The sequence below is a fragment of the Lontra canadensis genome, unplaced genomic scaffold (assembly GCF_010015895.1).
Source record: "Lontra canadensis isolate GAN:19392208 unplaced genomic scaffold, GSC_riverotter_1.0 scaffold18, whole genome shotgun sequence".
In the NCBI taxonomy this organism is placed as follows: Eukaryota; Metazoa; Chordata; class Mammalia; order Carnivora; family Mustelidae; genus Lontra; species Lontra canadensis.
The window spans coordinates 8096533-8121620 of record NW_022631012.1 but is presented as its reverse complement, the minus strand read 5'-3'; the positions used below and the strand labels follow the sequence as shown (position 1 = coordinate 8121620).

At 39.4% G+C, this 25088-nt stretch overlaps 1 protein-coding gene across 2 annotated transcripts in view; it reads left to right on the top strand.

Moving 5' to 3' along the window:
* Positions 1-21586, top strand: part of ADAM23 (ADAM metallopeptidase domain 23) — a 163427-nt gene extending 141841 nt beyond the window's left edge. Inside the window, exons 23-26 of one of the 2 annotated variants that reach the window (XM_032859976.1) lie at positions 309-477; positions 2465-2576; positions 14503-14593; positions 21509-21586. In XM_032859976.1, the coding sequence (XP_032715867.1) occupies positions 309-477; positions 2465-2576; positions 14503-14593; positions 21509-21557 (421 nt within the window). In that variant the 3' untranslated portion in view covers positions 21558-21586. Of the gene's footprint in view, positions 1-308; positions 478-2464; positions 2577-10307; positions 10710-14502; positions 14594-21508 lie in introns of those variants that run through there. The other variant, XM_032859977.1, reaches the window with a different exon arrangement.
* Positions 21587-25088: the final 3502 nt, after the last annotated feature.

The following is a 25088-nucleotide window of genomic DNA, read 5'->3' as shown; positions in this document are numbered from 1 at the left end:
CTTTTAAATTGTTCTGAACACCATTGTAACCAGTCTTAGACAATAAGATCCTTCCTGGAATAAAGGACATTTTTTTCCTGATGGCATATAGTGTAATAATGATAATGAGAGGTATTTCATGTCAATGTGCTCTTTTATTAAGGGGAAGTGGGGACATGGGAAATAAAAGGAAAAGTGGAGAAATACTAGGAGCCATTCATGTCGGCTGACAGCCTCTTTAGTTTCCTGAAGAGCAAGCCCTCATTCATGTTGACTTTCTTTTTCTAACTATGGTGCTAATGGTTGTATGACTATCTCTCTCCTTTTAGTGGTGCTCATGTGATTTTAGATGATGATACAGATGTGGGCTATGTAGAAGATGGAACGCCATGTGGTCCATCCATGATGTGTTTAGATCGGAAGTGCCTACAGATTCAGGCCCTGAATATGAGTAGCTGCCCCCTCGATTCCAAGGGTAAAGTCTGTTCAGGCCATGGGGTAAGTAAGCATCTGTGTTCTGGTTCAAACCTTTATTGTCTGGCATCCTCAAAGTTCACAGTGGTTAGATTTCCGTTTTAGCTATTCTCCCTTTGTGAGTGTTGCCAGTCTCTATGCTCTGACTATGATGATTTCCTTCAGATCCTTACCTGCTAAGGATAATTCCCATATGTGTTGATATGATTTTATCTTGTTGTTTCTTTTATCACTGGTTATTTGTATTTGCCACATTGTCTATAGCTTGACATCTAAAGAGTTGGAAGGAAATTGATATGGTTCCTAAAAGAGCTGTAGACCCCATGTGCATTACTTTGTACCATTCAAAATAACTTCATTCCTCCCAGTAATTCCCTTTTAGCTACTCAGCCTGTATCCTGAGCATTGTGTGTGCCAGATCGCATAGACTAGAGCTTGGATCACTGATAGAGTTCACATGTTTCAAGTCGAACAGTTATGCTCAGACCATTACCAGCTGAAGAGAAGAGGCTGTCTCTACTCAAACCTGCATGTATTTCTAATTCTGTGAACTACGTTTCTAGTTGAATGAGTTGTATTTGTAATTCTATGAAGCGGTTGGGCAGACACTTCCTGGCAAACCTAGGCTTAATATCTAGAAACAAATTTTAATAATTATTTAAATTGGCTTAGTCAAAGAAAGATATTTCAAAAAAATTAGTACAGGCTTTAGAAATGGAAAAAAAAAGAGACATGAAGAAATTTTGAGAGTGGTAATGTAAAAGGAAGATGCTGGAATGAAGGTAAACATAATTCAGAATATAGCTAGTGGACAATGTGGAGAATAAAGAGGTAGAGAGGCCTAAGGAGGACATGCCCAGTGACTAGAGTTTCACGTTTGGTTGAATCCTAGGCTTGTGGGATGGAGGGAGGGCAGTGTAGCTTAGTGATTTAGAGCTTGGATTTGGAGGCTAGATGGAGCCATGGGTTTGAGTCCTGGCTCTGCTTCTTGTTCTCCTGTTGACTTTGGGTAAGTCACTTACCCTCTCTCAGCCAGTAGGCTGCTAGAGTGAGGATTAAATCAGATGCCTTACATAAAGTGCTCAGCATCGTCAACGTGCAGTAATCACTCTGTCAAAATAAAAGCCCCAGAGAGACCTTCCAGTTACTGGACTGAACACATCACAACACTTAACGCCTAGAAAGGCCCTTCATTCTCTACTACCCCTCCCACTTTTTCATCCTGTTAAATAGAAGTTCAAATTCAGCCTCGTTAATCATAATTGTGATATTATAACATTTCAGATTAAAAAACTTCTTACAGCAATAAGCTTATGTTCAATTTACCACCTGTAATGATTGGTCTCTGAATGTATCTCACAGGCAGAGAAGAGTTTAAACACCTCTGTCTCTGGTTTGCAGATGGTGATTCATTTCATCTAAATTACAGGCCTGTTCCAGCATGCTGCTTGGTCTCCAGGACAAGCAAAAGGAGACAAAGATCATGCTAGAGGGTCTTCAGCCTGGCTGACTGAGAGAAGGGCGGTGGGTGGGGTGCTCATTTGGCTGGGACAATGCCACCAAACAAATGTGATATTGGACGCAGTGAGGTAAAACAGGGCATTGGTGATTTATGTCTTCTGGTCTTTAATCACTGGCCTTGCCACTGGAGCCCAGGATCTATTAATTTCTTGAATTAAGCTTATGTTTCTAAAGTACGTTCTTTAGAAACAACTACTTCTGAAAAAAACTACATCATCAGACATTTGTGCACTTAAATAATTTTTCAACATAAACAATTAACATTTAGTTAAAAGTTTCTTCTTTTTAATGGATCTCTTTCTCTCTAATTAACAAGAAGACACCAACAATTTAATGTATCCATCATCTCTCCTTCTCAACCGTGGGGGACTTAAAAAATTCAAAATGGTTTTTAAAAGTTTCTGCCCTGCCCGTGTCTCTTTTCCTTTTATTGCCATTATTCAGGAAAGCACAGCAAAAATGTGCCCTCTGTGTTCTTTGTTCTTCACAGGTGTGCAGTAACGAAGCCACCTGCATCTGTGATTTCACCTGGGCAGGGACAGACTGCAGCATCCGGGATCCAGTCAGGAACCTTCACCCTCCCAAGGATGAAGGACCCAAGGGTTTGTGTGATTTTGGTTTCAATTCATTGCGTACTGAATTTGTTGGTACTCTTCCAATGGTGCCAGTATAACAACTTAATAGATTTGAAAGGAGACACATCAGAATATCTTGTTTTTTTGCCATTCAAATATATAATTCATGTTACTGCAGAATTAAGGATTCTAGAATGATGTGTTGCTTTCAATACAAATACCAATACAAAATACAAAAATATTTAAATTTCCTCTTAGTTTAGAACTGAGATGAGGAAGAAGTAAGTATACCAGTTCCTTCCTTCCAGTTTCCTTTCTTTCTTTTAAACCTTTTTTCTCCAGAATCACATATGTTAATCATTTTACAGTTTATCTATGCTATGCCAGTTTTCTAATAGATAGAGTCTTTTTGGCTGACATGAGACTACTCATTCCTCAATATTTGAGTTCCTCCAGAGGGAGATGGCAGTTTTCTGTCCTCTGTTTAAACACAGCTTTGATTAGAAAGAAGTTGAAAATCTTCACGGAACTTTCATTCTTCAAAGAGAACATGAAAGATCTGGACTTTGTTTTAATCAGCCATCAGATGGAAAGAAATTAGAATTTTATTTTTTTTTAATTTTTATTTTTTAAAAAGAATTGATTTATTTCTTATTTATTTATTTAGGGAGAGTGAGCAGAGGGAGCGGCAGAGGGAGAGAGAGAGACTCTCAAGCAGACTCTGTGCTGAGCATGAAGCTCTACTCAGGACTCGATCCCATGACCTTGAGATCATGACCTGAGCCAGAGTCAAGAGTCAGATGCTCAGATAACTGAGCCCACCCAGGCGCCCCTTAAAATTTTAGAATTGGAAGGCATCTCAATGGCCATAAGAACCACCCTCGTTTTGTGGATGAGAAAACCCAGGCCTTGAAGTCAGGTGACATCCTATAATTACCCAGGTAACCAGACACAGGTCTGGGACCAGGACCCAAGGGCCCAGTGTCAGGCTCATTGTCTTCCGTTACGTTGTGTTATAGTGTAGTCTTTGTCATCATGAACATGTAATCACTTTCTCATTATTCCCCCTATTCAAGATCCCTCATATGATTTTCAAAGATCTAAAAAAGGCATCCGTTGCAATAGGCTTACTACAGCATCGTACCGGAGAAACCTCAGTTACTAGTACAAACGGTGGATCCCAGTGACATCATACATCATGATGTATGATGTCTTCTTCTTTTACATGGTACCACTAATGGCATTTTATAAATAATTATCGTGATGCTTTCCCTGTAGGTAGGAAAAACACATATAGAAATAGTATCATTTGATCTGCTTAGTTTTGCATGAAACTCACTTAAACTCTCTGAACTTCAGCGTTGTCCATATGGGAAAATACGACTTCAAAAATGTATGAAGCTCCATGGTCCTCGATTCCTGAAGAGATGTAGCTGGTCCGGGTGCATGTGTAATGTTCGATAATAGTGGGTGTGTTTAACACTCTCCGTGCATTTGCAGAATATGGCCATGAAATTAAAATTCTCTAAGAATCATAGTCACGCCTTCACAGTCTATTTCTGTTCTCCTTCTTCTATTTGTAAAAAGGAACCAGTTCCACTTTTAAATTCAGTCTTTAGTTACTTTAGAACTAGAACAAAAAATTCTTGGATCCACCTTCAGACGTTAGATTTAGAGCATATTTAAGACTCTTACAAAGGAAGCAGATGTTCACGCTTTCCAGAATTTCTCTCCATGGCATGTTAGTTTCTCTTCATTCTCCTAAAGCTCTAGATGCTGTCTCTTCTAGTGATGTATAAAGATGCCTGAAGAGATGATCAGAGCTCAACTGGCTTAGCCTCTGTCCTCTTCCATTAGGTGGGGTGGGGGACTTATCAGGTGTCGACTTCTGTCTGGTCGCCATTCCCTCGCCCACCCATGCCTAGAAAGCTTAGTTGGAGGCGTCAACAGCTGCGATCTAGAGAAGGATTCACAGTTGGCTTCTGTCTTATTTTCCTTGTCCCTGTGGTGCTCTTCTATATTTTAAAAATAACTCTTAAGACCATTCAAGGAATACATGCTTATTGTAGAGAAGTTTGAAAATACAGAAAAGATTAAAAAGAAAATAAAAATCACGCTTAATTCCACAACTCAGAGGTAATCCATATACACACCCTGGTATGTTTTTTTTCTGTTGCATGTTTTCTTTTCTCATTTTTAATGAAGACGATGGAGTCACTAGGGAAAGTAAAGGTCCCCACTGGTTCTAAAATTGTTAAAATCCTCGTGACTCTGGTAATCTTGATTAAATTGAAAAAATCCATTAATTACTACAAATGAAGAGCAGACCTTATTGTAAATTATTAGATTTCTGGAAAAGGTAAGCAATTTTAGTATGAATAAATAATAGCTCTGTCTATAATGGTTATTAATATCTTTCTAGTCTCTATAGAAAACTCCATTAATACACTAGTAAAGCAAGAAACAACAGAAATCAAAGTTTAACACCTTGTAGTGAGTTTATGATTTTATTTTTGATACTCTGGTTAAAAGAAAATGGTAATAGAGAAACTCTGGGCTTTATCTCTAATTTTATCTAGATAGCAAATATTTATTGACTGTCTACAATCAAACGACCACATATCCTTGGCATACTGTAGGTACTCAATAAACGTTACATCCTTTCCCACTGGGAACATGTGAAGGAAATAAAATGGTGCACATTAGTGCTGATTTTGAGTTTATCAGTAATCATGTCATATTGCCTTGTTGAAGAGGAGGACGTTATGAACTCCAGATATTGAAACAGTCTGTACTTTCTTGACTGTAGGTTCAGTAATTTGTGAGGTGCCTCAGGTTTCGTCTAAATGCCATATATTCTTTCTCATGATGGAAGTGGTTTGGGTGGCACTTACCTTACTGATCACAGTGGGTGCTTCTCAATTGCTTGCCATGTATAACGGGCAACACCCAAATGATGTGACCAGTCCTATCCATACGTGAAGGTTTTCTGTATAGATACAGTGACAGCATATTAAAAAATACTTAGTTTAGTGTGCTTTCTTGTTAGGGAGGAAAAAAATTCAAAAAGAAAATTGAAAATGTTGCCTTTTTTATTCCTAACGTGGGCATAAAGGATAAATTGTCTCCAACTGCAGGCCTCTGGCTCAAAGCCTAATTAGTAAGAATCAAGGAGAACTCTGTGACATTGTTTCAGTTGATTTGGGGACATCAGAAATGAGCCAGTGTGGTTTGCGTATTTTATTTTAACAGTAAGTTTCTGGAAGAATAAAAATTCAACCTCTCCATCTGAGTAGGGACAAAAAAAGCACATAAAAATAATGCCGTTGAAGTCACTCTGCACTTGTTGACCCATCGTTTAAAGCACACTGGTTTATTTCCTCCAACTTCTCAAACCAAAATTATTAAAGACAGGAAATAGCATTTCAAAGCACAAACCATGTGAGCAGGGATTTTTTTTAAAAAGGATTTTCTATTGCATATTACTTCACTCACCTTCTCCACATTGTCATTTATTTCACATACGAAGACTCTTCTGGTGCTTCTTCTCCTGACATATGTCCACTGAATTCACAGAGAGAAATTATTTTGGTTTGTTCTCATGGGGTACAAGTTTGTACCCTTTAAAAGGCCTGGAACTCCCACCTGCCACAGGGAGAGCCAGTAGAAGTACTGGTAATTTTTGACAATTTATGGACATCTTTGCACGGTGCTTATTATGCAATACAATGGAACATCTCTCATTGGATGATTCACATCACCATTATGGGAGGGAAGAGAAGAAACTGGAACACATCACATGTTGTCATTGATAAGGAAGGGCAGAGACCATTCCTGTGAGCTTTGGTCAGCCCCTCTCATTATGTCCATAGTCATCAAATCAGAGATAGAAGGGCCTTGGTGGCCATTCAGTCCAGACCCATTGCTTTGCAAAGGAGAAAACTAACTTAATCCAGGTTAACTGCTAGATGGGGACAGAGCCAAGAATCAAACATAGATCACCTAATCTTGAGCTGATTGCTTTTTCTGTTATTGGGCACGGCCTCATTTAAAGCTGAGTATTCAGTTATTCTGCTGGTTCTCACAGCATACCAATAAGTGGAAGAAGTAAAACAGTAACCAGGTAATGATTAAGCTGGCTAGCTGATCCGTTACCTGCCAAGGGAGTTTTATGTTATTAGCATTTAGTATTTTGAGAACAATAATTTCTAAGTGTTAATACCTTGAAGGATATTGTTTAGTGTTTCCATGTACCTTTTCCATATATCTTGTTGATAACTTCCTTTATGAATGCACAAATATTTGATTTTGTAGTCCAGACCATTAGATATTATGTTACCATATATGATTATGCTCATGTATAATTATGTATCACTTATGTATTCTTCTCATTAATAATGGCCTCCTCAATAACCTAAAGATTTACCAGGTTTAAAATTTTTTTAGTAGCTGAGTTTGACTTCAGAAAAACTCCATGACATTCTCAGTGACAGTGTGAACTGACTGAAATAATGTTCTTATACGAAATAATTTGTTTTTCATCTTTTTTAGACATTTGTCCCAATGTACCTGAAAATGAACTTAATTGCTTTTTTAAAATTTTATGGAGAAGAGTAAAGAGATCTGATTGTATGTTTAACATTGAAATATGGAGCTAGAAAACACATCTGTTCATCATGCCAATATTATACTCTTAAGTTTAAAGAGTATATTTAGTATTTATTTCTAATCTTAAATTTTAGCAAAATCATAAATCCCTGCAGAAAGAACTTTGGCTTATAGAGTACAAATGATGGCTTTGATGCCTCCTGCCTTTGAAGTATTAAGGGATGCAGGATTTTAGCCCCTTTGGCTCATTAGAATCACATGGATGAAATAATGCACATTTTTGTTTAAGAAACTCTCTAAAAGTATGAAAAAAAAAACCCCAACTCTTCATTTTCAAAAGCATAGTTTCACGCTATCTGAAGTGTGACTTGTCTGTGGAAGAATTCTACATATAAAATAGAGAGTCTCATGAAAAGGAGGAAGGATATAGTTTGTACCTTAATATTATATGCTTACTAAAAATTCTGCATTTTTAGCACGAGTGATCCTAGATAGCAGGGAACCCAAATGAAAAACAGTGATAATAATAAACCACAAACAGAGATTAATGAGGAAACAAAAATGAAGACATACTGCTAGGTAATAAAGAATTTCCACAAACAACTTATAATGTGAAGGTAAGTACGTTAAAGAATTAGGGAACAAAGTCAAATCCCTAATGGGGGAATTGCGTTATCGGCTAGAGTCTTTACAAGTTCCATCTCCAGGTTTGGTGGGATGCAAAGAAAAGTAAGGTGTATCATCATGTGCCTGCCATAGCTCCTGGAACACAAAAAGACAATTAATAGACAAATAAATGAAGGAGAGAATGAATGAACAATGACAGTTAATAAATAAATTAGTACAGAAGTAGAATGACAGCATAGGCCCCCAAAGGCTCAACAGTTGGTTTGTTGGTTTGTTTTAATAAGAAGATAATCTCCTTTGTAGCTGTGAGGAGCAGCTGAACCCTCAGTTTTCAAAGTTGTCCCCTGTAAAAATCTACCCACTTGTGAGCCACTCGATTAATTCATGTCAGCTTAAAAGCAGGTTGAGTCATGACCCACTGGGAGAGAGAGCGCTGTGAAGTATCATGATACAGAATCAAGTGTACTTTACATACATTTTCAGTGTACCAGAATGAAAGGTAGTGTGGGGGAGAAGGCAGGCAAACGAGAAGAGGGGATACTTTTGAAAAAGCTCTTTTCCCACTTATTTTATCTTGCTTTGCTGTTAAGAGTGGTTATCAGTTAAGAATTTGGAGATCATCATTCTTGTTTGGCAGAGACTATAGACTGTATCTGTTTATGTGGAATGCATATTTGAAGCAACCTGGCAATGCCTTGCTCCTCTGGTTGGTTTCTAAAACATGCAGGACAGATAGCCTCATCTTCTTGATTCTACAGTGAACAATTACATCCATAGCAAACACAAAAGCCTCCTTAAATTGCTATTCTATTCATCATTCATGCAGTTATAGTTTTTAAAATTTAACAAATATTCATTTAGCACCACATTTTGCTGGTGTGTGTGTGTGTGTGTGTGTTTTCCTACAATTCAGCATTATAAAGAGTTGTACCTTATATAAAAACTGAAGAGGTAATAGGACTTTCACGCCTTTTGGCTCTGAGGGCCAATGTCCAAATCTTAAGCAAAATCAATCACTCAATCAGTCAATTACAAAATAATATATCCTTGTTAATTTAGTATTCTGAAGGCAGTGATTTTTACGATCTTAAAAAAAATGAGTATTTATATCTGTAATAACTTTCATTCCAGTATTAGCCTCCACAATTTAGAAATCTGAGATACAGTTTAGGTTATTTTGGGATTATAATGTATTGTCATATTTGGAAAATATCGCCACCACCTTATATGTTGGTCTTCTTAACATTCCCCTCAGTGCCCTCAGAAGACTTTCTCTTTTTTTGTTGTGTTTCCCTTCCTTCTTTTTTTTTTTTTTTTTTTTGCTTTTTAAGAACAACTCAGCTCACGCCTACCCAATGATAAAACTAGAATCTCTCCCTCATACTGTTTGCCCTGTGATAAATTGAAGTACAGCTGCTCACCAGAGTTGGAGATCCAAGGTTCTCTTTCTTCTGTGGGAGCAATAGTTAGACAAAATGGTCAATGAAACCAGTATTACGCCTTAAAAAAAACTGAGTTCAAATTGTGGTTCTTTGTTTTGCTTCACTGTCTCATGGCACATGGTCTGTGTGATGCCGCCCCTCTTTTCATTAGTAAAGTGATCTGAAGCCAGTACTTTTGATTCACATGGAGAAGAGGTAGAGTGTGTGTATGTCCACATGCTTCCACCTGCCCCCCCCCCGCCCACACACACACTCAATCTTAACTAATCTGCTTCCTGCCTCAACACGAAGCTTCATCTTGCCTGTGTGGAGAGCATCTTGGGGACCTCTGCTCATTGCAGGCCCTTTTTGCAGTATCCAAAATCTCTGCATGGAAGGGGTGATGTGCGGGGATGCAGTGTCTCCACTCAGTCATCTACCGCTGGGCCGTCCCAAGCTTCTCAGTGACCCTAACTTTCTCTCAGTGAATAGTTTATGCACTGGAAACTGTAAACAAAAATCCTAAATGCCCAACTAATGGGACAGAAACCCAAACATCGCAGAGTTAGGTGAAATACATTCTTCTATGTGAAAATATGCTTAATTTTAAAGATAATTCTGTTTTAAATTTGTAAGGATTTTCACAAAATTGGGTAAAAAGTTCTGAATTTTAAAAACACATAGCTCCTTAGGCTTATTTTGCAGTTTGAGAAGTTTATAAAGTATACTAATGGTTTGTTACTTTATAATTAAAATCCAGCCTTGCTGTTATGCAATTTAAGTAACATTTTAATTCCAACTCATTCCTTGTAGGAACTCTAATTCCAATTAGGTTATTTATGTGTTTAGAAGTATTTATAAAAGATGATGTTTTTAAGAAGGGTTTGTGGAGTTTGAGGTTTAATTATCCTCAAAATCACAGAAATTATCCTCAAGTATTTTCAGTGTGTACATAGACCTTCGTCTCAAATCTTAAAGGAAAGGTGTCAGTATTTAAATGACTCTCAAAGGATTTACTAAATAGATTATTTTGTGTGTTAACAAAATCAGTGTGTAATTCATTTCCTATATTAAAGAAAATCTCCGTTTTCCCTCCACACAGTGAACATGGCCACAAGCAGGCTGATAGGTGCTGTGGCAGGCACCATTCTGGCCCTGGGGGTGATTTTTGGAGGCACAGGGTGGGGAATAGAGTAAGCATCTTTGTGAGTTTCAGAGTGTTTCTCTTTGGTTCCTGGTGTGTGAGCTGACCCTTGGTACCTGACCCCTAGTGTGTGTTGTCTCATTGACGTGATTCCCATGCTAGTGCAACTTGTGGTGTGGTTTGGATATGTTTGTGTCATGTGGTTTTCTTGTGCAGTTAAGAACCTTCTCCTGTCTGGAACGATGTGGGGCATAAAATAAAACTGGGGTGCTTATGATGTCTTCAGAATTAAGATGATAGTCCAAAAGCTTTCATTGCTCCTCTACTTACCAAAAGCCATTTCAAGATACAGACCTTTTATTGTCATTATTTTTTATTGGCAAAAAAAAAATGTTTTTATATGAGTGTTTGATTAGGATTCCTTTAATGAATGCGATCTTCACCAGTCAAATAGATCCACATATCTAAATAAGAATTATCAACAGCTGTAGCTTCTTTTTAAGATAATCTGAATGGTAGTCACTAATACATTTTCCATTTAATTAAAGTGATAGGGGAGGCTTTGGCTTAATTTTTTCAAAGAAGATATGTAGGATATTGCCTTCATTTTTTTCATATAAAATAGATACTTCAAATTAGAAATTTACATAAATATTTGGGACCTAAGAGTATGAAGAAGAAAGAGGTATTTATCAAAACCTGCAAAACCTTCAGTGAATAGTTGCCAATTATCTGGGGGTTTTGTCTTCAAAGTAGCCAGTGCATTAACTAGTTAGTTGTGTGTCACTTGCCTGTCGATCTCTCACAGAAATATAAACTCTTCTGGTGCCTTCATTTAGGTTACTGTATACTTGATCTACAGCCTCAAAATAGGTGTCAGTTCTCCATGGGATATTGCCTTCATGAGGTTGCTAATCTGCAGACTAAAAGATTATTGTGATTTTTCCCCTCTCTCTAATTCTAGAGAACACTTACTGACGACAGAAATACCACTTCATGTGCTGTCTTTGTGTTCACGTGGGCAGTGGTAACACTTCCCAGTGGCCCAGGGATGAAGTACTAGTGTCTTAAGGAATCACCGGATACCCTCTACTCAACTGGTCCAAACTATAGGCATGTTGATCCTATTACACAGTTTCTTCCTTAGTCCCAGTAATGACAGCCCACGGGTGCTCTTCCATTCAGGGCCGAGGAGAGCCGGGCACTGAACATCAGTAAGGTCCTGCTCTGTGTTAAAGAGTACCTGAACTTTCTCTCGCCTGGTTTAAAGGACTTTGACTAGACTTGCACCTGCTCACTCACATCCTTCTCCTGGGGACTGTGAGGTAGTTAACTCAGGGCAGCTAGAAACGCTGGGAAAGATATTTTGTTTCTTTTTACTTGTTAGAAAAGAAAGTAGTATGGCAGAGGTAGTACCCTTAGAGAAAACAAACCCTGTGTTATATAATCTCACTTTGGATCTGCAGACTGGATTATATATAGAAGTAACTTTCCTTTTCCAGGGGAAATTTTCTATATACATTTATGTGAAATTCCTCCTTAAAGAAAGGTAGTTTTCTAAAAAACAAACAAACAAAACAAACAAACAAACAAACAAAAAAAAAACTTTCCAATGGTGTTTTTTAGATTATTTATTGACCATAATTGTGATGTGCTGCAGTGTACCAACTAAGGGATGCATTTTAATAATTTTCCCTTTGAGCCTTAGAGATAGGCAAACCCCAAGGCGTTTGTTGTAAAGCAGGGTCCTTGTTACCAGCCTTTGTTCTCATCCTCCCTTCCAGTCTTGTTGGTTTGTGCCTATTTCTGGTTGTGACAGGTAAGTCCATATGAGTGTATTTTTTCCCTAAAAATAGATTTGTTATTTATTATCCTTGGTTGATGCACTATTTTTATTAGCTGATTGTTTTCCTTCTATATCTAAATTTTGCCATAATTGCTAAATCATAGATGTAAATTTTTAAAAATCCACAATGGTACAATACACATTGTTTTAAAACTTCCTAGCTTAGCTGATAGTGTCATGTTCATTTACTCACTAAGGATTCCATGGACAGAGGTTTGGGTTTTTTGTGTGTTTGGGATTTTCTTGGGGGGCGGGGATGGGGGGCTTTTTTTTCTACTCCGTAGTTTAGAATTGTAAATCAGGAATCATTTCTCATGAATTATGTATTGATTCTAACCCAGCCTGTTTTCTGAGCTAGTAAAGTGCAGATCATGCCTAAAGCATAATGTACACGGAAATATAAATATTTTCTCAATGTTTGTTTCAAAATGTGTTTCTGTATAAAAGGGTGGGAAGGAAATACATATAAATGGAATGTTTTGTTAGAGCAGGGGTTCTCGAACTTTCCATAAGGGGCTGGGGGTAAATAGTTTTGACTTCGCAGGCCCCAGGATGTTTGCCACAACCTGTGACTCTGCTGTCTTCGCAGAAAAGCAACTTGTAAACAACAGGAAAAGGAATGAGTGTGGCTTTCTTCCAATCAAATTTCTTCGCAAAAACAGGAAGTGGGGCCAGATTTGGGCAGTGGGCTACAGCTTGCTGACCCTTGATTTATAGCATAAGCTTTAGAGTCAGACCAATCAGTCTTCAAATCTTGCCTCTGTCACTACATTCTAGAAGCCACGGTTTCTTCATTCCTACCTCGTCATCCTTCCTACCTCGTATGGTTTTTGTGAGGATCCAGTGAGCTAATACTTGTCATGTGCTTAGAACCGCACCTGACACATAGTAAGTGCTCAATGCACAGTGACCAGCCCGCCTTTCTTGCTCTCTTATTTCTAGTCATTATTATTTGTGCATTGCCAAAGGCCACTGAGATGTGTGCTCTGTAGGACTGCAGTGCTTAGTCTTAAGAATGTGTCACAAGCCCACAATCCTGAAGAGACCACATGCTCGAACCCCCATTGCAGCTGTCCTCCCACCTTTCTACGCACCCTGACAAGCACTGGGTGGTCTCTGAATTAAAAACATGTGATGCACGTGATTTTAGTGCTGCTCAAAGTGGCGTCCATTTATGTACACAGTCGAGGGCACCAATGTGAGCAGAAAAGAGAATTTTTTACACAGAAATGAATATAGTCACAAAGTCGAGGGGTTTAGGGAAAATACCAAAAGTGGCTTTGTGACTTCCGGAACAGGATAGTCAGTCAGAACTGGAAGTATGCTGCCGATCGGGGCCCTGTACCTATGTATTAGCATCCCGAAGGATGTGACATTCAAAATAATTCTTGTGATAAAGTCAATGTCACTTACATTGAGAACTCGAGATAAGGCATTTTCCCCTGTGAGCGGAGAGGATGTGCTGTTCCTATGTATCACCTCTGACTCAAACAGTTGATGGAAACTGCACCTTGGGTTTTCTGTCTTGCTGTCCTTTCTGCTCCCTTTTATCTCTAAGCCTCAACTTGCAAATGGGGACTCGAAAGATAGTCTCAACTGGACCTGCAGAATCTCATTTCCGTTTCCCACAGAATCCCCCAGAGGAATTTTAGGGTTCCTCCCTGTCTTGCCTTTGGAACCACCCACCATTGTTGTTTCGATCCTGTATGGATCCCTACAGTGAAGAAATGCCTCTCTGAGAGCAAGGCTTCAAAGTCAGATCTTTATTAGTAACCTCCTTCTAAATTTCAAATGTGAACTGTTTCCACGTGGGGGATTTAAAAAAAAAAAAGTAGCCTTTGGACCACTTGGTGTGGGGCTTGAAAGAGCACTTGATTAGAATATTTTCCCCTCTTTTCTTGCCTTCATGGGCCAGTCAGGTCAGGCTAATCCACACCCATCTGTGTTCTTGATGTGCTCTTTTGCTTGTTTGATTCATGATATTGGGAGGGAGGAGGAGAAGAAAGATGGGCAGTGCTGGCTGTTGGGGTGCATTTGCTTCCAATTTGGTGGCAGGTGAAGTTAAAGGAAGCTCAGTGTCAGCAGTGCAGACACTCTAGATGTGGAGGCCATTCCTCTCCAAGCAGTAGCTCTCTGTAACATCGGAAGTGCAATTAAGCTAAGTCAATAAAGGTGATTGACGTGTTTAGCAATTTTTTTTTTTTTTATGCAGGGTATTTACTTCCTGAAACCGCTTAACTGCCTTTCCCTTGTGGTAACGACAGGCGTTGGCTCATATGACTTTCTTCCCATGATCCTTTGTCACAGGTCCTAGTGCCACCAATCTCATAATAGGCTCCATCGCTGGTGCCATCCTGGTAGCAGCTATTGTCCTTGGGGGCACAGGATGGGGATTTAAGTAAGCAACAGCGCATGTCTGCTTCTCAGTGGCTCTGGCACTTCTCTTTTCTGCTTACATAACCAAGTTTTGAGTTCCTGCTACAAGATTGCCAGGTTTAACACTAAACTGCTATGAGTAAATATTTTTATTGAGAAATGGGTTAGGAAAGAAGAAACATCGATCCACAGATGTCATCTTCAGGCTCATAGGAGAACAGGAAATGTAGAAGGCATTCCATATGCACAAGCTTCAGGAGAACAAAGGAGAGGTTCTTCAGGAGAAGACACTCCAGCTTTTAGGAGCAAGCATCCTGAGATAAAGTTTTTTATACATGATGATTAGGAAACTAGGTAGTCGGAAATAAGTGGATATAAATCCTTTGCGTCTGTTTAAAACTGGTTTATAGTCCACTGACATTTTGAGGTTTTCACAACCTAAGTAACTATTTGTTCATTATTTTTCACACATAACATTATACATAACTTTGTGATTTGAAAAGCTTCCTTATTTTATAAAATACAGATTTAAAAATTTTACTAATTCCCTAACTAACTGAATTGGTTTCACATTGGAATTTGAAATCTGTGGTGTGGTAATACCTAAATATTTTCTAATTAACTGCAAATTAACTGGTATGTTTTCATAGTAACATTTTAGTTGGACTATGCATGGATCACTGAACTAAGTTTGTTGAAATACACATGGCAGAAATTCACAAATCAACCTTAATTATGATCAAAATCTGTAAGGCTATCTTATCAAGTTTAGGTGTTTTCATAGCTCAGATTCATTGGATAATTACTTTTTATGTCTTTTCATACGTTGGTGGCTTGATTACTATGATTTATAGATAAAACTTCCTGTGCCAAATACTCCCTGTGATAAATTAAGTCCCAACCAGAGCTATAGGAACAAATTTAAGTGGGAAATAAGACCATTGCCTAAATTCAAAGCCCACTCTGCCTCCATCTGGTTACTCAATAGAAGAAGTTTTTTACTTGAATTATCTGAATAATTGCATCAATTATGAACTTTATGCTATTTTACATTTTGAATCCTAAATTCAAAATATTGAAACCAGATAAAATGTTATTAGAAACTGATTATGAAGGAAAAACAAACCACATGATGATTTCCATACATTCAACATTTTCTGCTAATTTTGTTACATTAAGATTTAATGAGTAAGCCTACAAGTTGTTGAATGGCTTCAACTTGGAAAGTTGTTACCAAATGGCACTTCCTTTTTACAGAGATATTTTAAAACTTGAACTTGTTTGCTGAAACCGTAGTTTTGGCATCATTATGTTTTCAAAAACACACACAAAATGGGCAGCTCAAACTTGAATTTCTCCTTGTGGTATTAACAAAACGTTGCCCAGATAATGAGTCAGTCATGATACCTTACAACAACAACAACGAAAGACATATATGTTGTTGTTGTTGTTGTTGTTCTTTGGTTTTGGCTAAACTAATTCAAGCAAAAATTTTTTCTTAGTGCCATATTACTGTTAAAAAGTCATTGCACATTATGGTAGTTCCATGATCTGTTATTATTTTATAATGCTCCCTTGAACTTTTTATAAATATGCTTCAAGAAAAATAAATTTGGCTTCTGCCCAAACTTAAGCCTTCTTGGCATCAGGAAGCCTCAGTTTCAAGGGCTGGAAAACAGTCCTACGCATCTTTTGCTATCCAGCCACTCACAACGCCAAATTGACCATCTCGGCCTTTGGAGACAAGAGCACTGCTCTGTAGCAGGACCTCAAAACAGTGGCCTGGCCTAGCGCACAGCTTGAATTGCATGTTTCTTTGGGGAAAAATGGAAAAGCCTTCATCACTGTGTATATAAGTGGATTAGGCCCTGTGCACATTATTTACATGTGAGAAGTATGTCTGATCATCAGAAGAACAGAGAAAAGGAAGGGGAGATGGACACCTAGTGAGGTGAGAAACAGCCCCTGCTGACCGCGGAGTGGGGACTACCATGCAGACATGCATACTACTGTGCTAAGCCAATACCCCTTCCCGTGCCCTATGACCCTAACAGTTACTGTAAAGGAAAACATTATAGGGAGGCACACGATAATGTGAAGTATCTTTATAATCTAAAGCAAAGAAAAAAGCAAAACCAGAATAATGCTTTAATTTTAGAAGTTTAAACTTGGAGGAGCCACTGCTCTTTGTGATGACTATTGATTGCTATCTGAATTTGCTTTAGATTTTAAGAGTCGCCATGTGGTTTACCTTAAACGTTAAACCACTACTTCCACTTTGCAAGAAAAGGCTTTGGGTGCCCGATGATGCAGGTTAGGTTTCCCCCCCACTTGGGGATTTTGGAGACTCTTGGTCTAGAAGTTATTTGCTAGTTGAACTGAAAGTCTTTGAGTTTTTCACTGAGTTCAGTGTAAATACAAAAGAAGGTCATTTAGGATCAGAAATAGAAAATAGTTTGTAAAAGAGATTGCTCTAAATCCGGTCTTGGAAATCCTTCCTGGAATTGTTTTACTAAAAGAGAAAAGCAAAGCAAGTAGCAAAGTTGCCTGAAGAATTGGAGGGTCCTTAAACTTTTAGGTCAAAAAAAACCATGTTAACTGCTCAAGGGAAGTATTGCTTTTTCCTAAAGTCACGTTTCTTGGGCTGGAACACCGAGAGTCATTAAAATGTGGAAGAAGTGTCATACCATTTCTGTCCCGTTCAAGTATAAGGGAGAAAACAGTGATGCTCTGACCCCTGACAATGTCTGCCATTCTCTACAGACTTTTTCTTAAGCCATATTTCCTCTGAAATAGGTGGTAAAAAGCATGAGTCTCTGTGAGTGTGCATATATGTGTGACTGTGTGCACCTTTGTGTGAATAAGTGATAATGAAGTTTGGTCAAGATAATTATGATAAAAAACAATATACATCTAGATGACATCTTTCTAGCAGAATAATAGTTTGCAAGCTTTGCTTAATGCAAAAAAGATTTCCATAAGCGATGTTGTAAAACTCCCAAGAAGGAAAAAAATGCTTTATTTCATAGGCTATTTTATTGAACACATCCTGATACACAGGGTAATGTGTAGTAACTTCAGTTAAGCCCATACTCCAGAAGTAGTTTTTATGGATTCCCAGTCTTCGGAGCATTAGTTCATTTCTCTGAGAAATCCTGTGAAAAATGAAGGTAGCTTCTTGGCACACTTTTTACAAGCTCAATGCCCCCATGTTCCTTTTCCTCTCCATCACCTATACACACAGACTAAAGCTAAGGGTTGTGCTGCAGAGTATTGCAAACCTTGGTCCTGGTTGACTCACGAGGACTCATGAGTCAACTCTGTTCAGTTTTGAATAGTAATGCTGCTTGATTCGATTTTTAGGGTTGTTGCTTTTACTAGACACTAGAAGAATCAAGTAGATGAAGGACCATTCTGTAGCATCTTCTCTAAATCTTAGGAAAGGTAAAAAATACATGAAAAGACGATTTGAAGTTTCTATTTGAAAATGAACAGAATTGCCATTCCCACCTTGGACATGGCTTTTTATTGGATATTCCCTAAATTTGAATATAGGAATGAGATGTGAGCAATATAGCTATTTACATGCCAAGCCATGGTGCTTAGAAAGAGAAATTCTAGGTGATAATAGGAAAGGAACTTGAATGTAACAGAGACAGCTTGTTGATTGGATTTGAGGATGAGCCTTGAGCTCTTCCAACCATGTTACCATGCCTCAGACTATGGAGCCCTGCTACCATGTCCCACTTTCCTGCCACTGGCTCTCTCAATGTAATTCAGTGGCAGTAGTGGTCATACGTTTGTCAGAGCTGCTCTTGATGCTAAAAGTGTTACTTTAATAAATCTGTATAGTAACCGTGATTTCCTCTCTATGAGAAGTTACTTGGGTTACAAGTTCTTACTGAGCCTGCTCTCGACCATAAGCAATTCTGTTTGTCCTGTGTTCATTTCAGAGGACGTGCTAAAGAACAGGTTAAAGAGAAGGTACTCACATGAATGATATGTAAAGGATCGTATCTGGGTTTGTCACAAGGAAAGTTGAAATTCTGAATATCAAGTTGGATGAAACTCGAAAGGAATTTAATATTGCTCATTCTCTTTTCTCAAAAGAGTAAATGTCTTTTGTTTTTTTTATTTTTGTAGAATTAGGAAATGGAATTAATCGTAGGTAGTCTTCCTATGAGGAAAACCAAGCTTCTGCGTATCTGAATCCCATGACCATATCCCAGTGGGAAACAAGGAACCTAATTCCTTAAACCCTGCAGCTCCTGGGTTAGGCGCTTTCTCACTCAGACTTAGCAGCCTGGCCAGGAAGATCCAAGGTCAGTGCCCTGACTCAGCCCTCTGTGGAAGTGAACGCTGTCAAAGGTGGCTTACAACGGTCCCCTAGGAGGGGTCGTGAGTGATGGATTCTTGGTGAGCAGTGATAACTCATTGTGGAAAGATAAGAAGGTGATAGCAGTGGATAAATAACCTTGAAAGAACTAGAGACTTTACAGACCAGAGATGGCTGTTGTTACCTAAAGAGCTTTGTTTTGATGTTGTATAGATATATATGTATATAACATATGTTGTAGACAAAAGTACAGATTTTTCAGACATCATCAAGATTGATGAAAACTGGGTCAAAGCAAAACTTATGGATTATGATAATATTGTATAATGATCCTGAAATACCTTAAGGGTTATGATGAGAAAGTTTGTTGCCTTCCCAATCCTAGTGAGTGGAGGGAATTCAGTTGAAACAGTTGTGAAAGGGAGACAGCAATTATCTACCTGTGATAGTTGCACTTTCACATTAAAATGGGAAAAAAAAAGATTTTTTTCATGTAGAAAATTCAGGGCAGGCAGTTCTCAATATATGGTGAGTTCTCACAACTCACCTTAGTAGTTTTGCCGTTGATACGTGAGGAGCCGTTACAGTCAGCCTGCTACGGGAGGGTTCCTCTCTGTGCTCATCACAGGGCCCTGCCTTCCTCCCTCTGGGACGTCCGTAAGGAAAATACAGTGCCCTCTTGGTAGTCAGGGTCCATTTTCCCATATAAATACATGGTTCTACAGGGTGGCATGGCCTCCTGGTCTGACCTGGGAACTCATTCACCCCATAGAATAGATTTTCTTTAAAATAATGCAATCTAAACTTCCAACACTGACTTTGACAAGGAGCACAAGCTTTTGGACACTGGAGGTTGACTGTATGCCGGGCTGAAATGGGAATTCATATCTCCCTTTAAAAATGAGCTGGATTGCAGTCAAGACCTTGGCCATGGCTAGTTATCTGCCATTCCCTGAATTTGAATAAGGGAATTTAGACATGAGCCGTGTAGTCATTTACACACACAGCACTATCTGGCTTGAACTTTCCTCTGTATTCGTTTTTAATTGAGGGGGCATTAGTTTCGCATTTCTCTTCAATTCCAGCAATAGATAGCTAAATTGGCTGGAGCCCCTGGTCCTTCAGGGTCATTTGGCAAGGTCAAGCAGTGCTTGTTTTTCCCCATGTGATTCATGGGTAGAGCTGTTCCTTATACACCATACACCTACCCTTAAGGGCTGTGTGTGTGGGTAGTAGGCACAGGTCCAGTGCTCTGAAGCAAACAAACTCTGCCAGATACATTATGGGAGAGGTCCCTTTTGGAACCCCAAGCAGCAGCAATCAAGAACATTGACTCAAAAGAAGGTTGTTGGAGGTGACAGAGACTGGGGAAAAAAGGAAGTAGCACTGTTGCAAATACCGGCTAGGCCAACAGACGCAGGCTTAGGCCATTAATGAAGACATTTTAATGAAACCTTTTAAAATCGAAGGGAGATTTTTCTTTCAAGTTTCATTTTTTAAAATTTTTGTTCTTTCAAAAGAGAAGTATCAAAGTAGTCATTTTGGGAGAAATGAGAACTTTGTGGGATGCCTTATACATATTTTGAGCTTTGGTATTGTTTTTATTTTGAATTACGTGGCGGGGAGGAGGAGGAGGAACACGCTGTAATTTTTTGGCACTTAGGACTGAAAGGAGATCCGGCTGGCCCTGAGTGGGCAGAGGAGAGAGGGATCTCGGGGCCTCCCCGGGCTCCAGTCTTGCATGAAGCCTCGATGGCAGCGTTGCACCCGCCCAGTGCGCAGACTAAATGCATGAGCCCCCTTGCTTGATGCCCCACATGAAGCCAGACCATGGGGAGGTTGCAACCAACTTCTGTTGTTGCCTTGTAGTGTCTTGCCGGTTCTTTTCTTTTTCTCTTTTTCAACGTAGGAACCACTTTTTAGGAGACTGGACACTGTGAGCAAGGCGTTTTAACTTGCTTATTTCCACTAGGCTTAACTGCTGCATTTGCTTAACTAACCCGAGCCTGTGTCCATTCTCCTTAGAGTGTACTGTCTTACTGTGCACTCTGGTTTTCAACTTACTAGATGTGAAAAATGCTTGTTCCATGGTGGGGTAAGAGCTCACACATCAAGGCAGCAAGATAACTGGGTAGAACAAGGCTCTTGGCCCTCTTGGCAAAGGCCGGTCCACTGATAGAGAACTCTCAAGTCCTGGAAGGAGGCAGCTAGGAGCCCTTCAGAGTTTTGTGAAGCTCCCCTGATAGGCCCCTAGAATGTGGGAAGAGCACTTCCTGTTATGTTCATCTGGTTAAAATTAGCCCGTAGCCTTTACTTCTGAAATAAGAGACTGATTGGGCTGCGGAGGCTTCCAATGATTTAAAATGCACAACTCGAAGCTTCTTTGGGTCTTTACAAATGGAAGGACTCTAGCAGAGATGTTGTAAAGGCACTCAGACATGTGAGCTGTCCCGCATCTCCAGTTATTTTGGGAAGGCCGCCCCCCGTGTGAGTTGATTACTTTGCTCTGGAACTAGCGTTGTTGTCATTCTCATCATCCTGCTCTCATCATGATCTGATTAATATTGTGGATTTTTCCCTCTCTGCCTGCATCTCTGGAAGAAATGTCAAGAAGAGGAGATTCGATCCAACCCAGCAGGGCCCCATCTGAGTCTGCGGTGGCAGCGGGTGAGCCCGGTGCCTCGCACCATTGGATTCTGGGTGCGACAGACCCGCTGCACCATTGCCGGAACTGTTCCATCTGTGAGCAAGACCGCTGGGTGGTAATGACCACAGCACTGAAGTTGGGGGACAGGGTTGGGGGAACAGGAAACTGTCCTTTGGGGAAATAATTTCAAAGAACCCCTCTTACCACCTGTCAGGAAAAGGGGATCAAAGACAATGTTATAAAAAGAACTATTTCAGAATCTTTTTTTTTCCTAACTAAAGGAAGAAGGAACAATAACGGAAAATTAAGTGCAATAAAAGAACCATTAAAAAATAGCAAAAGATTTTTTTTCTTTCCTCAGCCTGCTGGCACTTACTACCTTCTAAATGATTTGGCATGATTTTTTTTTTTCTTTTCCTACCAATGACACACTCCAGTGGCATGAAGATCTAATTTTCGAAAGGGTAAAATCCGCATGGCCGATCTACAACAAGCAGCTAGCAAGCCCATCCACAGCAAAACCTGCAGCTGAATTCCCGAGGTGAACCGGCCGGGGAACACGGGCCTGCTGCCCGGCCCTCACCCCCTTGTCTAGGCCAGCCACGAGAGACTCCACGGACCCCTGCTCATGTTGAGTCCTTTTCCCCATGTGCTCGCCTGGACCAAGCATCCTTTGGAAATGGGAGCTGGAATTTGAACAATGATGCTATTGTATAGTTCTTTTATAAATGTAAATATGGAAATAAGAGATTTTGACATCATTTTCACTTGTCTGTACTGGAATATTTTTCTTGTAAAAGTTCTCTGTAGATTGGAGTTTATTGTTTGCTCCCCATCTTTTGGGTTCTTTTCGCTGTTTTCTCTCTCTCTTCTCTGGTAACGTGTTGTTCAGTGATTTGGGGGCTTGCTTCAAAAAAGACAGATGTAGCCACAGATGCAGGGAGTTTGGGCACAAAGCAGGTGCAAGTTAACAAGGAAATGCGTGAACGAAATGAAATGCTTGAAACCAAAAATAAGCAAAAGCGGGGCAGGGGGGACACAAACAACTAAATAACCCATACTAAGAACACAAAAATTATGTAAATGCAAATATATGTACTGACAAGTCTAACATTTTTTGATGTCATTATACATGTATGTATATAATGTAAGAAAGTAGACACGCTCTCAAATGAATCACAAAAGTGCCAAACTCATGATTTGCATTTTTGGTTTTGACAGTTTTCTTTCCCTGTCTTTAATGTGAAAGGAGGATGAACTTAAAGCCTTAAATTAAAAAATAACTTTTCAGTGTTAAAAAACTGGGGGGGAAAGTTACACTTTCCATTTCGTTCACAGCTGTTATTGTCAATATCTCAATCATGCTTCATCTCCCCGCCTTGAAATACATGTGGTAGAACCCCACTGGCAAGCTGGTAACGGACACACAGCAGGGGCTGCCTTCTTGTGAGTGTTGCTGTTGTGGGCTTTACGTCTGTGTGGTGTGTTTTCAATAAATCTTGTCAGGGGCCCGTAGTGTGTTACCGATTTGTGGAATGTTCTGGATTGCGATGGGATTCTACTAATCACAAATTTGTTCATCTTTGGCCTCCAGGCAGATGTGCCGATGTAATCTGGGTTCCCAAGTCCCTCTTGAGTTTCCTTCACTGACACCACTTTCTTCTTCCATTTAGGATCAAGATAGTGTCCGTTCAAGGGCATAGTATATACGTGAATAAAGAAATCTGGTCCTGACTTGGTTTTGAATGTAGAAACTTGTACGTGAGTCCTTCACTCAGCACCCACTTAGACACTTAGAGACGAGCTTTCCTGAAGCATCCCCTCCCCACCCCAAGAGCCTGCACTTCTCTAACGCCCTCTTTTCAGGAACAGGACACGCCATCGTCTATTCATTTCATGACAACCAAATGAATTGCTAGATTTGGCTTTCAGTCCTGTTTCAGCAAGATTCATGACACCAGTCTCACAATTTTTGCTTCGATTTTGGAAAGGATAACGTGCTAAAAATGTACTGCTTAGTGAAGTGTGTAAACCTAGCGATTCACAGACCTGTACCCCTGGGGAAAAAAATATATGTTTATAAAAAATAAAATTTAAAAAAAAATGTACTGCTTAAAACTGTGAGGTTTTTCCCCCCCGGTATATTGAACTGTGGCCATATCACAGTCATTGAGCAGAAACCGTACTTTCAGTATGCTCCAGGAGATCAATACCTAACCTCAATGTTGTTACTGCTTTCTGAGTAATAGGTGCTACCCAGTCAGCAGTCTTTCTCTAGAACTAGCTGTATATTTGTGTCCTAACAACAGGGCTATCTCCAAGGTTTATCAGCCTTATTCTCAGCTTCATGAGACACGGGCTGTGTCCCTCCACCTAGTGGCGATGGCTCTTTCAGTCCAGAGAAAACTCAGATTACTTGGCATCTCTTCCTGTCACCGCATTGTTTATGTCTTTGTTGCTGGATCCTACTTGCTGGCGGAATCCATCTGTTACTGACTACACCATGCACATTTCACTGCTCTTTGGGAGGCACCACATGTGACTTCACAGAACCAAACCATAGTGGTTACAAAACAAGTTAAATCTCTATTATTAACTTTTGAGCATTTCACAGACAACATTGTAAGTGTGCGATGTTACGTTTTAAATCAGACCACAGTGGTCCCCAAATATTATGTACATAATGGCAAATGTCAGTGTAACTTTTTGTTACACTGGCAGTTTCATAGGTAACCACACCTATGTTCCAATGTTAAATTATCTGTGTGTATATGTAAAATACACAAGCTTTAAGCTACCTGTGTATGAAGATGAAAGATAATGCAACCATACCAACCGTAAACAATGGATTATACTTACTTTGGGTGGTATTTGGTTATGACGTTCCAAACTCTTTGCTGTCTTTTCTCTTGCACATGCCATTCATTTGCTGATTTTTGTGGTGAGAATAGTCCTTTTTATTAATTTGAGCTCAAAGTCCAAACGTGTCGCTGTCTTACTGTTACCCAACAAGAGTTATCGTTCAGTGATGACAAGTTCCCATTTCATCCGCTCTTCTTGCCGCATTAATTAACGACACCTGGATGAGGAGGCGTGTGCTAACTTCATTGCTCACCTGGGGTACTGCATGAGCCCACTGAATTAGTGCTACTCCTATTAGATAAATGAGCAGTACACATAGGTGCATGTTATGAAACATGAATCACATAGAGCTGTGGAGTTTTACCAAGTAGTATGTTTTTTGTTTTCATTTTTGTTTTCACTATGCAAAGATGGGAAATGCACAAACTTCTCAAAGACTCCAGTGTCTGAAGAACTTTACAAATAATACTTGAACCTTTCTTTACAGTCATCCCATCATATTTTATAGTCATTGTTGCTTCCGTTGTTAATTTTTGTTTTTAAATGGTTTGTAATTTTTTAAGTGTACAACCTGAAGTTTTGTTTGAAGTTAATAAATTCATTCATAATCTCGTTGGCTGCCTGTGAATGGAGATTCAATAGTCATTGTATGCATCTTTTAGTCAAGTGTGT